Source organism: Nilaparvata lugens, chromosome 4, assembly GCF_014356525.2.
Source record: "Nilaparvata lugens isolate BPH chromosome 4, ASM1435652v1, whole genome shotgun sequence".
NCBI lineage: Eukaryota > Metazoa > Arthropoda > Insecta > Hemiptera > Delphacidae > Nilaparvata > Nilaparvata lugens.
The window spans coordinates 60251099-60270806 of NC_052507.1; the positions used below are offsets into that span (position 1 = coordinate 60251099).

The window sequence follows — 19708 nt, forward strand, 5'->3', positions numbered from 1 at the left end:
TCTTGCAAAACCCATCATTTCTACGGCTTCTACAACGGAGACTTAGTTGACCACAGCACTAAAAACCACATAGAAGCGGCAGAGACGTTGGCTAGGATGCTGCAGATAGAAAAGGACAGAAATACACAAAGATCCTAGAAAGAAGGAGATGGAAAGGACACTCTGCCAATCAGTTCCTGGAAAGGAAACCGACCAACAACGGCCTAGACTCTGGAATGTGCGACCCCAGACCAACAAGGATGATAACGAGAGGGAAAAGGAGAGGAATAGATAGGGAGGTAAGGGATAGATGAGGAGGAAAGGGATAGATGATGAAGAAGAGGAGGAGGAGAAGGAAAGGAGGAGGAGTGATGACAAGAAAGGAACTCCTGCTCTCCTGCTAGTCAACGCGGGATGCTGAACACCGTGAAATCTCTACTCTAGAAAAAGGAATCTCACACATCTTGTACGATACGCTCGTATGTGGTCTAGTGATACATAGACAACACATGTAGGTCTAAAACTTGTCACTGAAATAACTTACCGTACTAAACCTATAAATTTCAAGTGCATTGATGAGATTACCTTGATGAGTGTTGTGTTTAATAGTCAAACGCTCTACAGCTCTATGCTACTGTATTCGATTTACAGAGAGATCAAAATACATGTAGAGCCCATAATTAGACCTATAAATCAAATTAGTTGATTCATGATAACTTGTTGTGATAGCTTCAAGACTCACTTCTTGCTTAACACAATAAAACCTTCACTTTGACATGAAAAGTTTAGGATACACGTCAATAGAATAAGCTCAAGTCTTCTCATTCAGCCTTGAAAAATATGAGTGTATTGATCACAAATTTCCTACCTAATTGAAAATTGAACCAGTATACGGTAGTAGTGTACCAGTTACCGTACGCAATCAAGTTAGAATTTCTGTTATGTCACATCATTTTTCCATAACTCTAGAAGCTCAACACAGTAGGCCCATATCAATTGATTTATTAATTGAAACAAAATCATATAAGGGAACAGGAACTTCAAAAACACTGCATATACTCTATCTACTTGAAATTCCTCAACCTGTATCAATATCTCAAGGAATTCCAATCAAGTTAGAAACACATCCCATGCACTCGTGTATCAAAGGCAGCAACGCAGACTCCAAAGTGATTACGGTTAGTCGTAGCCACATGGGGCGTTTGAAATAGGTAATACTGGTAGCTGAAGACGAGTTGTCTGGCGAAAGAGAAGCTAAAGCAGAGAGGGAAAAGACGAGAGAGAGAAGAATGGCCGGAGAAAGAAGTCTGAGACGACGAAGACAAAAAGACGAGAAAGTGGTTGCTAGTACAGCAGACGAACCGCAAAGTCCGAAAGAAAAAGTAGAAGATGAAGAAGAAGAAGATAATGAGGTGGAAGAAGTCCTTCCAGCTTCCAGCCGGTGCATTCGATAGACATTATCGGGCATCTCACAAGAAATAATGATTCAATTTTACACTGCTAACCAATCTCAACCACATACCTTCCACACACAATATCACTCTCCAAAGAAATAATTCAAATTTATTCCATACCACCTGACTTTGTCTCACAAATCGACGTTTCAGATCATTTACTTTCGTTATGGAAAAATTAATTCTTAGTTACTGTAAGGACTGTTTCATATATTTCGAGGATCAATCATTTTTATATTAATTTGTCTAGAATCAATCATTTTCATTCCTGCGTCACATCACCATTTCAGTAGTAACAGTAGATGACATTTTGCGTGATTTATTCAATTAATTTATGATTCCACTTAGAATTTATCTGTTCGATTAGATTCTGATCATGCCGCAAAATTTACTTCACTAAACTATTATAATTTTAATAAACGTTTTTTTTTTTTGAAATTGTAAAAGAATGTATTCTACATTCTACCGAAGCACGGCTTTTGTTTCGCGATGGAAACGATAGGAAAATAATAGCATTATTGGATTTCAATTTGAGTGCCAATGGATGGAGATGGAGGATGGTATCAGTAGAGTATATGGGCGTTACCCAACCAATGGGCGTAATTTATTGCCAACAGGATTCCAATATTCCAATATTCAGGAGGTCAAGTATCTAACTGTACAGAGACATAATATTATAAAGCGAATTTTCACATTACCATTGAAAATGTTGATATTATACACAATTTAACCCAACTTTGAACAATTTAATTCTGAACATGTGTGGAATGTTACAAAAAAACACCACAGAGAAAGCATACCAAGTTTCTCTATTCTCATTCAATTGCAGCACGTAGACAAACTTTCATTGTAAACTATTGATTCTTTGAATATTCAGGACCTCAGGTGAAAACCTTAGTTTAAGATCTGTATTGGTTGTCTGTCTGTATAAGTTGACAGTTATACAGACAGAGCTAAAACCTTAGGTGAAGATCTGTATTGGTTGTCTGTCTGTCTGTATAAGTTGACAGTTATACAGATAGACAGACAGACAGACAACCAATACAGGTCTTCACCTAAAGTCCTGAATTTTCAAAGAATCAATAGTTTACAATGAAAGTTTGTCTACGTGCTACAATTGAATAAGAATAGAGAAACTGAGTATGTTTTCTGTATGGTGCTTTTTTAGTAACATTCCACACATGTTCAAAATCAAATTGTTCAACGTTTGATTACTTTGTATAGATTACTTAGTTGGATTACTACTTATACCTATCAGAATTATCAAATAATTCAAGTTATAAACTTACTTATACTAGGGAGGATAGAAAAGAGGATATTCGTTTATCCCTACTTAAAACTATCAGAAGAAATAAGTAGTCCCATATCAAATAAACCAGAATCTAAAGAGCAAATGAGAAATTGTACAGGTAATAACAATAATTGTAGAAACAAGCAATAAGCTTAATGAGTTTTTGAGTTTTATGATCGGATACGATCGTAACTAGCGAAGCAGACATTCAACAAATTTTATTGGAGTTGATGGAAAAAGCTTCAACCATCAATTTATTGCAGAAATCAAGCACAAAGTTTATTGATCAAGTCTGTTGGATGGATTTAACGACTGCTAGTATTGATTTCAACTGTTCAAGGTTGGCAGACTGATTGAAGCACTATAGTGAGATTCACTACAAACTGTCAGCATACATTATTTTAATTAACATCAATGCTCCTCATAGTTGACAGTTTGAATCGAATCTAATATTTTTCACAATGACAAGACGATGGATTCAAGACTTGGTGAGAATCTATATTTTCACACTTAAATATGATTAACTTTTTTTGGTTTGCCATTCATGGCAATAAATTTAAATTTGGGTAGAATTTGAGATATCCTTAATGTATAAACAGAATCTGGCAACAGAATCTTGTATATTAGATGGAGCCATATGGTTGATAGTTGGCTTACCTATCGAAGTGAAAGGTTGTAATTGGCCGAGAGAAAACACGCTCATCGTGGGTGGAGTACCCATACTTCATACTTGTCTCGGCCAATGGCAGTGGCATCCTTTCTCCTCCCACCTAGTCAATTACCAATCATATGGCTCCATTTACAGTGAGCATTTTATTGCTCCATGTTCAGTTTCATAAAGTTTACTTATGGTCAGTCAAGAAGTCAAGATTTGAGAACATTGGAGATTGGTAATGATGTAGCCTAATGACCGATCAAGTTTCTCGATTCTCCAATAAAAAAATTAGAACATTTCAGTATCCAATTAACGTCTACCAAAATACGTCTGTTTACACATCAGGTAGTTCCATTCTAATCACATCATTTCCATTTAAATTGAGTTCGAATGCGCGGAAAAGTTTTATAGATCTTGAATCTAATTCAATTGTTCAACACCTTTCACAAATTTCTTCAAATTTTCACAGTTTTTATTTTTTCTGTTACCTTGATCTACACATAGGCGTACATTTTGATTTACATTACCAATTGAATCAGATTCATATTTTAAATAATAATTCCATCTATTGGAAGTTCTAAAAAACCATCTATAGTAGAGTTTGCTAAATGCGTTCAGCAACACTTATATAACATGCTTTTTCACTGAATGTGGGGGCGTGTACAAAAATACCAAACAGTTGCGTTTGTCAGACCGCTTTTTGTTGCCTAAAAAGATAACAGAAATTCTATTTTGACACCAGTAACAGCATCAAGTGACAACTGCTATGTTTCATTGAACCATACGATAATAATGATAATAAACACTGTTGGAGAATAAATTCGATACTAGAGACGGAGAGACAGATGGTTAAAGAGTGACAGAGAGAGAAAAAGAGAAATGATAATGAACTCTGACAGGGGCGTGAAAAAAAATCGTGTTAATGAAATAGAAGCGATGGGAAAACTAAAGTGATAGAAATAAGTTTAAATCCTCTAGGAAAACACAAAGTATAATAGTACGACAACACTATAAAGGAGTAACACCGAATAAGTCCTAAGGGTGATAAAATGATAGAATGCGTTCTAATAATCGCGACAGAAAACATTTATAAAGTAATAAAAACTGAATCAGATAGAGAAACACCATTTATAAAGTAATAAAAAACCGAATCTAGCCCTTGGGACGATCAAATCGAATTGTAGGGTGTCGGTACATGAATCGCTGAAAGTAATCCAATACAAGTACTGCATTATTAGTGGCAGAGGCGTAGATATTCAATGAGTGCGTTCTGAGAGTCTCAGGGGTGGTTTGCGCCGGGATGAGATTGATGTCTGGCAAGCCAAAGGGGCGGATACCCCCAACTCCAAAGAGTCGCTGTCTTCAAAGACACCCCCTGTTGGGGGAAAGGGGTCTACCCTCTGTACATCCCCCTCTCAATCCGACGAAAGAACTGACAAGGTGATGAATGATAACTCCAGATAGGGACTGTTCCTGGAAGACAGGACATGCAAGCTTTCTGGTTATTAGGTTTTCGAAGCGAAGTGCTTCTGACCAAGGAATATTTGTTCAAGGTTTTGGATGGCATCGATCACAATCCACAACTTGATTTTTAAAATTTGAGACAATGTGTAGTATTCTGGAATTCATGTTTTTAGTAACATAGATTTAATTTTAGTCAGTTTAAAAATTGGTCACCATAGATTCCTGACTCTTCATTTACAAATTTGAAAATTGGTCACTATTCCTGACACTTGATTCCAGAATCAAAGGAGTTTCATATTTTGGAGTGAATTTTTCTCTCAAGAAAATCAGTGGTTCAATTGTAGCCAAATTGAAACAAAAGTTAGGCAAAATAATTGTTAAAATACGTATCCATTCAAAATGGAATAATTTTGACAATCAATGGGAATTATTGAACAACTACTATACCTGAATTTATGCTATTGATGGCCAAATAATTTACCATTGTTATTGAAATTGCAAACAATCCAAAACTGTGATGGCATACAGAGTGACTGACTGTCTAATAAAAATAATAATTCCATTGTCTTATTCATAGGGGAATTCAACTGCTAGTAAATCTTTTCTGAACTACAATAGTTTATGTACAGACGAAATATTCGTCTCAAAATATTTGTAATCCGTTCATACTCTCATCGTTAGGGGGTTGAAAGGAATCAATCAATTTCATGTGTAGTATTTTTGTTTAACAAGAATTATTTTGTGAAAATGGACTGTAGTGGACGTGTTTATCATAAACTGTAATTATCACATTTGACTGGTGTGGCTACAACTCAAGTTATTTACAAGAGAGGAGTAAAGTAGAATCATTTCAATTTCACACAAGGCAGTGAAATACCAAACTTATGGGTGATGGTAATTACTCATACTTGACACTTGTTACAAGACAGAGTAGCTACAAAAATCGTTTTTTGAGAGAACGATAGGGTGCTTTATCATGATTTACTTGGTACTTGAGTATTTGTATAGCTAAAGGCGTATAAATTATTCATAGAACGCAGAACTTGTCTCTTTTCTGTTTAGGGATACTTGTAATATAAATAGAAATACAAATCTCAATTTTATCACAACATGTTTCGGACATTCAAGCCATTTTCAAGTGGAATTTTATGAATTCCAATCCAAAAACTGTGTTGCATACAGAGTGACTGATTTTTCTACGAAAAGAAAAGGTCAATGGTCATTTTCAAAAAATATTGAAAATGGCATGAATGTCTGAAACATGTTGTGATAAAATAATTCAAAAAGGGTACTGAGATTTGTATTTCTATTTAAAATCAGAACTTGCTGGTTAAAAAAAATCGAAAGTATATCATTCATTCCTGGAAAAATACGGTACATAAGAAAATATATTATACTAATAACATTGGCAATATTAACTGTCACTCTGACATGGAAGCGGCAGAAATATTAACAAATGAATGATAATCAACTATACTATTAAACTAATATATCAAAACTATACTATGATAAACAACTAGTATGATGAACTACCACCGTAGTAGAATTTTTAGAACAGAAGCTGTTAGCTTTCATCCCAGTTATACATGTGTGGTATTGTGAGGGGTATTCTGAGCCCCACAGATTATGGGCCCAAGTCAGCCGGCACGAATGGGGGAAACCAGCATTCAGAAGCTGCTAATAATTCTTGATAAAAGCCCAACGAATAGAAAATAGATGGGGTTGGTGGACTATCTGAAAATAGGGGCTGATCGTCCTAGCTACAGCTGTATGACAGATGTCAGAAGTAGGGGATTCTTGGGAGAAACCCTTTGCAAAAGGGAACGAACTTTTGCATCGACAATCATTTACTACATTTCAGAGAGGATAACTGCAATTGTCTTTTGTTTTCGGCCAATTTCCAAATAACACTTCAAAATGATTGTCAGCTCTATAAGGCCGTGCACTCAAAACAGGGATAAACAAAAGATATCACGTAATAATCGCTGGAGTGAGAAGGACAGATCTTTTGTTTGGGTGTATTATTGAAGTGCCAGCAGCTGTCAGGGAGAACTGTCATAATTTATTGAGTACGTCTTCTTATCTTTTCATATTCCTCCACACTCAAGGGCCAAGAAAAGTCCTATTGGAAGTTTGTTACAATCCTCCACGAACGAAAAGTGTATCTCAGTTATTGGAAAGTTGCATAGAGGCAAGATTCAGCCTGGGGACAATACCTTATTTCATGAATTTTCCATGTGAGAACCCATTTTGGTAATATTAGAGACTACTCTCAAAATTCAATTTTGTTCTGTTCTTCATTATAGACAACACGAACACATATGAAAGAAGACGATGGACCGAACAACAATATTTGTTGTCACAGTAGCCTACTCTGGAATCCTAAATCATTTCTTGAATGATAATGAGGAGGATGAAGCTGATGAGAATGAGGATAAAAGATAGCAAAGAGAAATATGAGTATATGAGATGGAAGAAAATGATGAGGAGAAAGTGAGAAAGGTTAATGAGTTCTTGAAAATCACAAAACAAAGACAACAAAATAGATGAGTTAAGAGTGAATAAACAGAACATATAAGAATAGTGTTGGGCTACAAAATAATATATATTTGAACTACAATTTTCTCATACAACCCTTAATCAAAAGTGTCTTGGATCCAAATTTATTGAATGTGAAATTAATTCTCTAAAGTGGATCAATAACAAAATTAAGAGAAGAATAATGAATAAATTGTGTTGAAAGCCCCGGTTTTTGGAATTTCATCGTTCTTTGATAACAATTACTGTACCTGAAGTAGTGAGTTTTAGGCGTAAATACAAACTCTGCAGGTGAAGCACTTACAACTTATAACCCACTGTAAAGAAATTATTGTAAGCCCTTTAGATACAAATCAAGCTACACAAAGAGGATACAAACTTCTTCGATATTTACTCACCAAGTATTTTGCACCTTACACACTAAGTATACAAATTCCTTTCACATGTAAAGGCAATACAAGATTATCAGACCACTTACAACTTACAAGCCAAAATGTATGAGGATAAGTAGATACACCGATAAACCATTGAAAAAACAAGACAACTAAGCTCAAGGCAAGAGACTTGAAAAATCAACAGAGGGTAGGGTCCCCTAACCCCTATCCAACCCCCACAGCCACAGGTTAAACAGATAAAAAGCCTGATAACACTTTCAATATATGAAAAAACCGTGTTCTTCTCCGAGGGCCGACGTGCTTTCAAGTTGAGATAGGATCTGTGCATTCTTTCGACAGCCTCCGCCCATTATAACAAACTAAGTGCAGCATCTAAGCCAAAACTGGCAACAAACATAACCTACCACACAATGATATAATGTCGAATCGCATACCGGTATTGGTCAGTACCTGATTTGAACGATAAGAGGCGGAATAATTGAGCCTAATGATATGTTATCGCATACCTACTGAACCAAGGTGTGTGTGGAATCTGTGGAGAGCTATTTGACTACAGTACTTTGAATAACGATGGATTACTTCATTCGAGGAACGAGTTATTTATGTAAATACTGTAATGAAAAGAGACAGGGTAGGAGCATGTGTATGATTTTAGACTCGATATTCGATCTCAGAATAAAGGATCACGAGTGGAATATATTTTACGTGTAAAAAATTATATTAGAGATTGAGGAGATAGAGATAGGTGGATTAGATAAGATTCATCAAATTCATAAAATCACATTAAGATGTTTTTCATCGGAGAGAATTTTGGGGGGAAAAGTGTGAACAACTGTTACACGTTTTCTGTTCTCTGTGAAATTAACTTAGGACTTGCTTGACCTTTTCAACGCACATGAAATTCACATGGAGGAAAAAATGGAAGCAATGAGTGATGCATTCAAAATTAAGTGAAGAGAGATAGAGCGATTAAGCGAGTGAGAGTGAGTGAAGGAGAGAGAATAAGAGAGTACAAAGCAAGGTTATTACCGCCATACCACCCAATTCTTTTGTTGGTCCAGGTCAGTATACTGTAAGTGTACTCTCTATTATCATAGAATATAGGTATATTCAAGTTCTAGCACACCTCCAGTCTCTACATATATTCTATTCAAGATCACCTCCGCTTGGTAGGAGCTGAGCAATCACTCTTTTAGGGAGATTCACTCCAAACTGTCAGTGGTCAATTATTCCTTGTAAATAACTCCAACCATCAACCAATGATGAAATTATCTAGTGAATCACACAGAATAACAAGGCGTGCGGTATACAAATCGCACAGAAATGTGCAAATCACATAACAGGTGGCTGATGTAACCACTACAACACTGCAGTCCATTCTTTTCGATTTGCCTATCCTGTTCTAGAGAACAACCCATTCAATGGAATAGTCCATTCTTACAAACATGTAGAGGCATGCACACACTCACATACACATGCACGCCAGTGGCCACTTGCTGCTAGATGGGCAATCTTTGTGGCTAGAAAGAGATAGACAATAATTGAATTCCGAATTTACAAAGGGCAAACTGCGAAATTGAGCTCCGACATTGTAATGAACATTGTGATGAAAGACAATTGTTGAATATAGATTACTTTGGGTAGATTGTTTAGATCTGAAGTTGAGTAATGAGAGATTATACCCTGAAGTAACAAGTAGGCCTATAACTCTAGTGTATTGAAACTAATACTCAATGTCTATTATAATACTGTGATTATTTTGTGTAATTCGATCATTATATTATGAAGGCCTATCGCAAAAGGGAGGTAAAAGTAAGTGGGATGTAAAGGTTGAGCCTAGGAGTTTTAAAGCTTGATAAAGAAGACTTATGATAATGGAATTTATGAGTTCGATAATCCCTCAATTTCCTTCTTCAACGGAGTGAGTATAAAACCTGTAATCTATAACCGATTCTACTTTAAAGGTTATGAAGTTTTTTCTCTGTAAGAATTCAATTTTAGAAAAATACTCAAATTTCTTAACGTAAATGGTTTACTATCCCCAGATGTATATTAAATTAATTCATGCATCTATTAATAATGATAAGCAGACAGTAGACAGGCCGAGTGTGACTATGAATTAAAGACTTCAAGAGGAAAAACACATCAATACTATCAAGGATTTGCATAACTCTTCTATACATTATTCATTTGACATCATCTACATTTAACTTATGAGGAAAAATCTATTCTTTTCCTCTATGACATATTCCGATTGTTTGTAGAAAACCAAGGAAACGTTTTGCCAATGTACAGATAAAAAAGTACATAAAAAAAGTTTAACAATAAAAAATTGGGTCAAAGAAAGTAAGGTAGGGGAAGTATGGGGTGAAGGTAAAGGAAGTGAAATGAATTCCAATTCATTCAAAGGCATCGTTCAACAATAAAATTGGAAAATTTTTTATAGAAATAAAATATCAAGTTACTTTGTAATTGCTCTTATAGTGCAGAGAAACCCCATAGCAGGAGAGAATAAGAAATCAGAAAGGTAAGAGAGAGAAACGCACCCAAAAAATGAGGGGGCCATCAATAGTTTTCATCTCGCTGACAATAGAATACAAGAGATGATAATAATAATTGCAGAATCTGATATTTTAACAAACAAGGGTCTGTTTACAATGTGCAAGAGTAGTGTAAAAAAACTGTAAATTAATATACAGTGATGAGAGATGGGGTAGATGCTTCTTAGAACACCTTTGGTACCTACTGGATAATATTGTGTTTTCAAGTCAATCTCTGCATATTTTCATAGCTTATGTGGTTAAATAGCATGAATACCATCAGTAATTCTGTAAAAACCACTTTGAATTGATGTAAAGTAGGGAGAAATAGATAGAGTAGCGCGGTATTTTGCAATTTCATTAGTGCTGAATAATATTGCATTTCAAATTGGCTTCTGATTTCATTACATTCTATATTTTATAGCTTCTTTGACCATACAGTGCTATCGATGCTTGGAAGAGGTTGTTTTTCAATTCATTTGTTTTTATTTCTTAAATCAATCATATATACTTTATCGCCAAGATAGAACAACAAATTTTATGAGAGCAAGCCAACAATCCAAAACCGTTTTTCCTGCGACAATATCAAGTTGATAACTTTATAAGGAGAAGGATGTTATTCAGAAGTAGCAGAATCAAGTTCTCAAAATACTCTCTGACTCACAGCTTAAAAACCGCAAACCGGTCCTATACTAATATACGAAGTGCGTTCAAGTTGATAAAGCACAATAACAAAGGAGAGCCATACATCATAGCCGTGTAATCGTATGTCAGTTCGAAAATTGCCAAGAGTTTTTCAATTTGTCTGTCATCACAGAGGACTTAGCACCGTTACTAAAGTGACTCCTGTTCATGAGATTAATAAAATGTTATTAACTGCTTCATGTGATCTTCCCATCACGTTATTGAAATGAATTTATCAATGTATGTGAATAATTATGAAATGTGATGATTGTCAATCTGTTGCTTCCTGCAAATAGTATTCTCATTATTTTTAATTCCAATCAAAACATTTAATTTTTATCACTTCACAACAAAATTACAATAGGAACAACACAATAATAAGTTTTTGTCCCCCCCCCCCCCTAAAATACTATTCATGTGAATGTAGCGATGAATATTGATTAGAAATTATTCCAGAAATATGAACTTTATTTAAATTTATTTGAATTACCGTACCGTAGAAATGATTCAAGAAAATTGTGAAATAAGAAAGAAATTGTGAGAATAAAAGATTTTCAATAGGTACCCTTAAAAACAACAACAAAACCTAAAAATAACCCAGAAAAAGACATTGAAAAACATTTAGCACAATATTCGGTGGATTAAAAAAACAGTATCTACGCCAACAATATTTTCTCTTTATTTCAATAAAATAATGTTTTGAAAAGGATATAAACATTGAAAGAGAATAACAAATAAATAGGGACCAATGGAGAGGTCAACAATGTTAGGGTAAAGGAACCCAAAAAAATACAATACCAAGGGAATCGTAGAGAAGACACGTGGATAAACAGGCTAGAAGAAGGAGGAGGAGATGAAGCGGGAGAGACGACAACAATAGACCTCCACGTGAGAATGAGGTAGATGACACTAGATTCACTGGATAGACTGAGATTCACTTCATACTGTCAGCATTGGTTGAATGGGAAGCAGCGATGTTTTATGTATACGGAAGGAGCAGTCCCTAGCTGTACCTTCACCTGTACATCCACCTCTGCATTGGAGTTTTCAGAAGAAAGGCATTCTTTTCAGAAAGAGAAGAATACGGTCCGCACACTTTCAAAGAACAACGTCTACAAGGTAGGCCTGCAGTGAAGAATCTACTGAATGCAATGATTGTATGGTTTGTATTTCAATACAAACCTACAATACTAGTATTTCAATACAATACTAGTATTTTCAATACAATACTACAATACTAGTGATACTAGGGTAAACTTACAATATTGTTTTATTGTCTCTGGTGATAGGTACTCATAAGTGAAGGAGAAAAATGCAAGGGGGAAAGTCAATTGAGGATAATGAGAGAATGCAAGTAAACGTAGAAGGAGAGATGAGAATGGAAGAAGAAAATAGAGAAGAGAGACGTTTATTGAGGGATAGAGAGAAATTGATAAAAATATAGAAGAAATAGAACTTGACAACTTGATGGAAAGAAGGAAGATAGAGTGAGGAAAAACCGAGAATATGTGAATATATGAGAAAAGACAAGGAAAACACATGAACATGACCATGACTGCAAAATAATTATCTTACATAAACAGACATTGGTAAAACAATAAGATCTTGGAGAAAGAGTAGAAAAAGAGTTTGAAGAGGAAAGAATAAAGAAAATTAAAAAAAGATGAGTGAAAGTGAAGAAAAAGACAAAAATTGGGAGGAAAATCTTCAAAATGGACCTTTTTCTTTTTGATTCTTACTTTCTCATTAGGTTGCCCACCCTCTCTCAATACATAATCATGATCACGGTAATTTTCTTAATGAGCTTCCCCAATACAGGTGCACTTCCCCGCATACAAGTGGGTCTATTAACTTTTATTATTCACTCATCTTTGTTAACTGTAGTTCTCAAATTGGAAACTTCATATTACATGCCTATTTATATTACTGATTACATTCATTTGCTTGTTATCAATTCTATAGAATTAGCTAATTAATTATTTATATCATCACCTACTTCACAAGAGACTTCATTATTCTCAATAATCTTGAATATTATTATTAATTCATAAAATGAGTTCTATTCATCCATTTGCTATCAATCATATCAGAGAGTTCATAATCCATTTCTCATCAATATTGGTGAGTAGTTAATCACCTATCCAATCATTTCACCTAATCACTGTAAATGTCAAATGTCAATCACCAATAAAATTCATGAATCAGTGTGAAGAGTTAGTAACCTACTCACACATTGCACATTTTCAGTAGAGTTCATATCAATTTTTCCATTTGTTATCAATGAAATATCAGTGTGTATCATGAATTTCAAATCTATCAATCACACCAGTATATTTACTAAATAACCATTATTTATTTGCAACTTTTTTATTGGTGTTTTCCCAAACAACTCACCTAAATCTTCGACAAGTTTGAGCATTACGCCGCCAATGTGAAGGTCCCCCTTGACACGCAGCGAGCGCTCCACCTGTAGATTGGTGACATACACCCGCAGGTTCCACGATCCATCCCCGATCAGATATCCGTCTGACAACATTGTCACAGCAACAACTTCACAAACAATATGTACAATTGTTAAAAAAAACTCACAAATCCCTACTAGAAAACCAACACACTGCCGCACGGTAACATAGTGCACACTAGAGAACAAAATGAACACGTGGAGTACAGTTGGATTGTGAAATTGCTCGCGCACTAAACTGGATGAAAATTTGTGTGGAGTCGACAGAAAAGTTTGAAAGCTTTGCACACGCTGTGTGGGTTCTCGGAAGAAAAAACTAGCGCGTAGTTGAGTTGATGACCGCACGGGCAAACTCAACCAACTCAACTCAGAGACTGAACTCAACCGAAAGAGCTCTCACGGAGCGCGAGCCAGCTGAAATGCCGTAAAAGGCAAAAGAGGCCAACAGCGCTGGCAAGTGAGATGGAGACACAAGGTCCGCGCAACCTGGTGGGAGAACTGGCTCGTATGGGATCACGGATCCACAGCACTGAGCTCACAACTGCGCATGCGTAGAAACGGCCCGCTGAAATAGAATGTGGCGCGCTTTTGAGTTTTATGCTCATTGTTTACTTTGGTGTGTAAAGTTGGGATGTGAATGTGTTTGCTGGCAACGCCTTTGTCGAAAAGGATTTCAGATAGTCTAGGATATTTTTTAATATGATTAAATGTAATTCTACAGATGAGCAACTGTACTGCGTATAGCGAAAATAATGAGCTTTTATATTGCGTATAGCGGTAATTGAGCTCTTGTACTGCGTTTAGCGAGAAATATACTAGGTACTGTACAACCAGAGGAAATTTATACGAAGATTGTTTTATTCTATAGAACGACTTATAGTAATCAATGTGAACCAGCTATACTGTTTATAGCTTGAAAAGTATACTGTACTGCAAATAGCAAATTGCAACTTCAGTAGAATTGTCACAATTTAATGGCAAGTTACTTATAGCAACTTGAACAAATGGTGTAGGGACTACCTATCCTACTGGCGATAAACTACATTCTATTCTACAGAACTTTGAAACATAAGGCATTCAATGACTGTTCATTAGTATTTTATTTATTGTACAGTGTGGGACTACTCAAATTTGCTGTACTGCTTTAATCAACTAACTGCACGAGACAATCCACTGTACTGCTTGTAGCGATCCATACTGTTTATAGCCTTTCACTGTACTGCGTCTAGCAATTCATTATAGGCCTACTATAGGCTAAAACTTTCTACTGTATTTACAGCTTCTAAAAAGTTTTTTTTTATTGCGGTTGATGCCCACATGAACATTTTGCTTGAGCGTGGGTGATGGAAAATGTGAGGGTGATGCTGATGAGATGATCAAACGAACATGCCTACCGGCGAGATTTGAACCCACGACCAGGTAGCGATAGAAGACTGAAGGGTGTAACGCATTGGTTGTCTCGGCTATCCTGGCCGGCAGAATCAATCTTATTATTTCGTGATCCTTTTCGGCCTACTTCTCAAAGATGGGAGCCACATCAGAAGATTGAGGAGAGAAATATGGACCGATTTCCAATAGAGGAGAGGAGATTTTAAAGAAAATTGTGTATTTTCAAGGAAGATCCACACAATAGGCTAATTGTGTACATGTTTTCTGGATTTCCTAAAAATCTATAGTGATATAATCAAGATATTTAAGCAATAACAAGATATTTTTGTATAGCTGGTCGCTTAAAGCTGTATTCCCACATAAATAAGTATAATTTTATTGCCATAACATTCATAGAATAAAAGACACCGGCAACAACATATCAGTATCGTAAAACACATATCAGTATCACAGTATATAATAAGTGAGCGTGTCCTTATAAGGCTAGCTTCACACGCATTCGGTTTCATTCGGTTCGGTTCGTTACCGAAAACGAATGAGGCTTTCATACATAGGATTTTAAAGTTAATTAAAAATTGTGAATTATTTGAATAGTTTATTTTCCATTATGTTAGTTTTGGATGTCCAGGAAGATTATTTTTTCAAGTTGTTGAAAATTTGTTTCTTGTTTTGACACATGGTATAATTATAAACTCATCTCTTCTCTCCATTGATAAAATCATGTAATATTCGTGGAAAAAATGTTTTAATAAAAATTCTCCCTTTTAATTTATATCTTCATATTTTTTAGCAAACTATTCATTGAGAAAAAAATGTTCCTGTGAACTAACAGAAATGAATTGACCATATGATTTTGACTTAGAAAATTTTGAAACAGATAATCACGGTGTCAGATTAAAATGAAAACAAAAAAGGTAAGCGTGTGTAAAAGACTTCCTGTTTCCCTAGCAACGAATTCGAATATGATAAAACCTATTCGTGTCGAGGGGGCGTTCGGTGCTATGCGGTTGCTATTCGAAACCGAATTCAAACCGAATCACCGTTTCACACTTATCGGATTTCGCCGAAAACGAACCGAAAGCAAACCGAACCGAATGTGTGTGAAAGTAGCCTAATTCAGAGGAAATATTATTTATTCCTATTCCTATGAGTTCTAATGGAACTAGTCCCACTCACCCCAGCCAAGTAGTTATGAATAGTCCCATTGGAGATAGAACTCAGGAATAATATCTTCACTGTACCAGGCACGTACACTGATTATGATAGTTGGAATTCAGCTTAAATCAATATTCTTCAATACTCTCAATGTACTTGACAAATAATATTGATTGATTCAGTGCTCAATTGGCTCAATGGATATTATAGGAGACTCGTTTACAAATCAACAAGAAGATTTTTGTAAAACAAGTCAAGTTACAAGAGCTGTACTTACGTCGGATGCTGAATGCAGATCTTTTCTTGGCCTTCGTCTTGCAAAGCCGCCATTCCTATAAAAAACAAACAAGACCAGCTCATAAAATAGAGTTGTTGGCGTAAACGTAAACAAAACAAAGATCATAAAAAAGTATAAAACAAAGTCAAGAATAGCTGAAGTGAAAAACCAGTTTAAGAGTGCTCGTTTGCATGGTATTGACTGAATTACATTTCAACGTGAGGTGGAAGGATTCAAGACAAGTTGAAATTCATGACCAAAACTTCATTTACTAAGAAAATACTGTAGGCCTACTTATTGTGAGTCAATGTAAAAAAAAAAATTTATGCACTTCATTTCATCCATGCAAAATTATGAGATAATAAATTTTTTCTCTTTGAATTCAACAATACTGGATCTACTATACTGTATATATTTTTTAAATAACCATTTCAATCACATTATTCTTTTGTAGGCACCTTCGTATCTCTACTCTCAACTAATCGGTTGATAAGTATCTTCTCACTACGGAATCCATTACTAATTGGAAACTGAAACTTTTCCCATGTTTTTATTGGTGTTTTACAGTATTATTATATTTTACAATTTTTTTTTTAAATAAATGGTTCTTTAAAATAAATTCAGTTTCCACATTTATCACCTTTCGTATATGTTTCGTTCTTGACACTTGATAATGGGAAAAATAGCCGAAAATGTCTAGCCTGAAATAAAATAATTTTCAAAGGTAGTACTCATTCCTTGTGATTATACCTTTTGTATAATTTATTTATTGGATGAAACATACAATATTCACGAGATGAAAAACATACTACTGCTCAAAACTCCACCTCTTTCCTAATTTTGTCTCAAAATTATAGTGTGGAAAAATTTATGTAAGCTCAATGTACTAAACTATATATAATTTATAAATATCGAATTATAAGTAGTTTACAGTGAATTGTTGTTTTTTAATTGATTTTATAAGCATATTTAGCCTGATTATGATTCATCTATTGAGACTCTGCTAATACATAAAAAGTTAGATTATATAATTTTAAGAATTAATTTAATGTTCCGAATGTTGTAGAAGAAAATGTATTGTTTTTCGAGATTTGAAAATAAATATTGTGTGACAAGGTATCTAATGTTTTCATGGTATTCGTATCCATTGTAAAATACTGTAAAATAGATTCCCATTATTATATAATACATGCAAGTTAATATCTCTATACTGCATAAAATATACACAAAAAAGGAACTTCAACATACTGTATATCATTAAAATTGAATAAACTAATTTGAATTCATCATAATTGATGAATCAATTCAATAGTTGAACTGTTGTGAAGTGTTTTTTTATGATTCATTATAAATATGTAAGGTTTAGTGACTATCTTCTAAACATCGATTGCGGATTGCCTACAGCCTACAGCCGTCAAATAGTTGCTGAAACCTGAAAGTAGCTGCACAACTATCGAACAACTTTGTCCGATCATCTTGCAGTCTTGAACTCGTCCAGGATTTGCGACGAGAAAGTGAACATCAGTTATAAAAGTGGAACGCGCTTCCAACACTAAAAGCTCGGTGCCTATTGGCTTTAACCGGATTTTAAGTTACAGCACGCTAGTGCAATTATCGGTTCATCCCCGTTGTTTATGTACTCATAAATTAAGACAGCATTATTGTGACGTTTCTCAATCAATAAATCCCAAAATTTTAATACGGTAATTTTTTTAAACTCGATCAATTTGAACCTTTGTATTGGCATAGCATGAAAATTACTCATTCAGCTGTTACAAGATTCTTCAATTGGAATTTTAACAGGAAGATTGTTGTATTTTTCAAAGATAACATCGACTAATATACCTAGGAACCTACTAACCACCCTTCAGTTTAGTGTAGTTCCTTCTCATTGTTTAAGCCACGCTATATTCTTATGAACAATTTAAAGAATAACCATCTAAGATATAAAACCAAAAGGAGCCTATGGAATTATTTTTCAACCAACATATCAAGTAGTCCTAATTAAATACGATATTAGAAAATATTATGAACAAATAATACTTTTTATTGATGGGCTATGATGTAATTAATGGTTGGGTTATGATAGAAATAATACAGTTTTTGATATTTAGTGCAAGATAAGATTTTTGAGATACTAAATGAAAGGCACAATATCTTGAAACTAATTTTATTTGGTTGTAAATCTGTGGTTAACTTTATAAATTGTTCAGTGAACTGTTTACTGGAAACTAATGATGATATGATTATTTATTTGAAATTGAAAAAAATGAATACAAATGATAAGTGATTGCAAAAACTCAAAGTTTTTCATCTAAAGTGATTTCTTCAATATATCGTTCCAAAAATTACAGTACCACTCATAAGCACAATTATTATATCTTGAGATAGATTTTAATACCACCGGTATCATCACAAATACACAATAAGTTAAGTGAATGTGCGAGATTACTTTTTTATACAATCATATTATATAAATGAAAATATAAAACTGAGTACCCTTTTTAAATTATTTCGTCACGACATGTTTCGGCTTCTAATGCCATTTTCAAGTGATTGGAAAATAAATATATAATTAGTACTTAGATTAATTTATTGTATTTTATTTATATTAAAAAGTAGCCCTAAAGAGAAAGATACAATCATATTATACTATGAAATTATTTAATCACAGTATTTAATAACTATTAATTCTATGATAACTAAGGATGACATTATTCAACACTAGCAGTTAACTCGTGCTCCTCAAGAGTCTAATTAAAAACTTGACAAACTGAAAAGATTACCCTCTGAAATCTTGAAGAAAGGCCTATAACCGTCCTCGGTAAATTAAGAAATTAATAAGTGATGTCTTCAATATACCATACCAAAAATTACACTGCTTTTCAGAATGTAGCGCATGCAGACTAAAGAGTGTGACACCTTCAATAAAATACTGAAGCTTTTAATCTTTTTCACACTCACTCTCCAAATGTTAAATCAAATTAAATTTCAAAATACGAAGTGGAAAAGGAAGACTGAAGTCAGTGATGAGTAATAATGTATCCACATATTATTATACGGTATTAGAAAATGTTTTGCATTGCACTCTACAAATTAATGACAATCTCAATAGAACTGTACCTGCGTTCTTCAGCACCGAAAACTTAAAATATATAGGAAGTTTAAGCACGATGTAAGGTATTTAGTGTGAATTAATATTTTTCATGAAGAGTGAGAATTAAAAAATTTGGTCACTGCTGGCTGGCTCAATAATTCAGCTCAAAAACAGCAAGATGCAAATTATCACAGGAATGTTTGAGTTCGAGTCTCATGTATGACTTTGTCAATGCATTTATAATTTATTGTGAACGACAATAAAAACATTTGATTTCTTTGACATGGCCTATCTGGAGATCCCAGTCTTCGTCCACGACTTCGAGTATT

At 34.5% G+C, this 19708-nt stretch overlaps 1 protein-coding gene across 1 annotated transcript in view; it reads right to left on the reverse strand.

Annotated features, from left to right (window-relative positions):
- Positions 1 to 13961, reverse strand: part of LOC111054253 (unc-112-related protein) — a 186753-nt gene extending 172792 nt beyond the window's left edge. Inside the window, exon 1 of the mRNA XM_039426055.1 lies at positions 13395 to 13961. Within this exon, the coding sequence (XP_039281989.1) occupies positions 13395 to 13536 (142 nt within the window). The 5' untranslated portion in view covers positions 13537 to 13961. The remainder of the gene's footprint in view (positions 1 to 13394) is intronic.
- Between the last annotated feature and the right edge of the window lie 5747 nt (positions 13962 to 19708).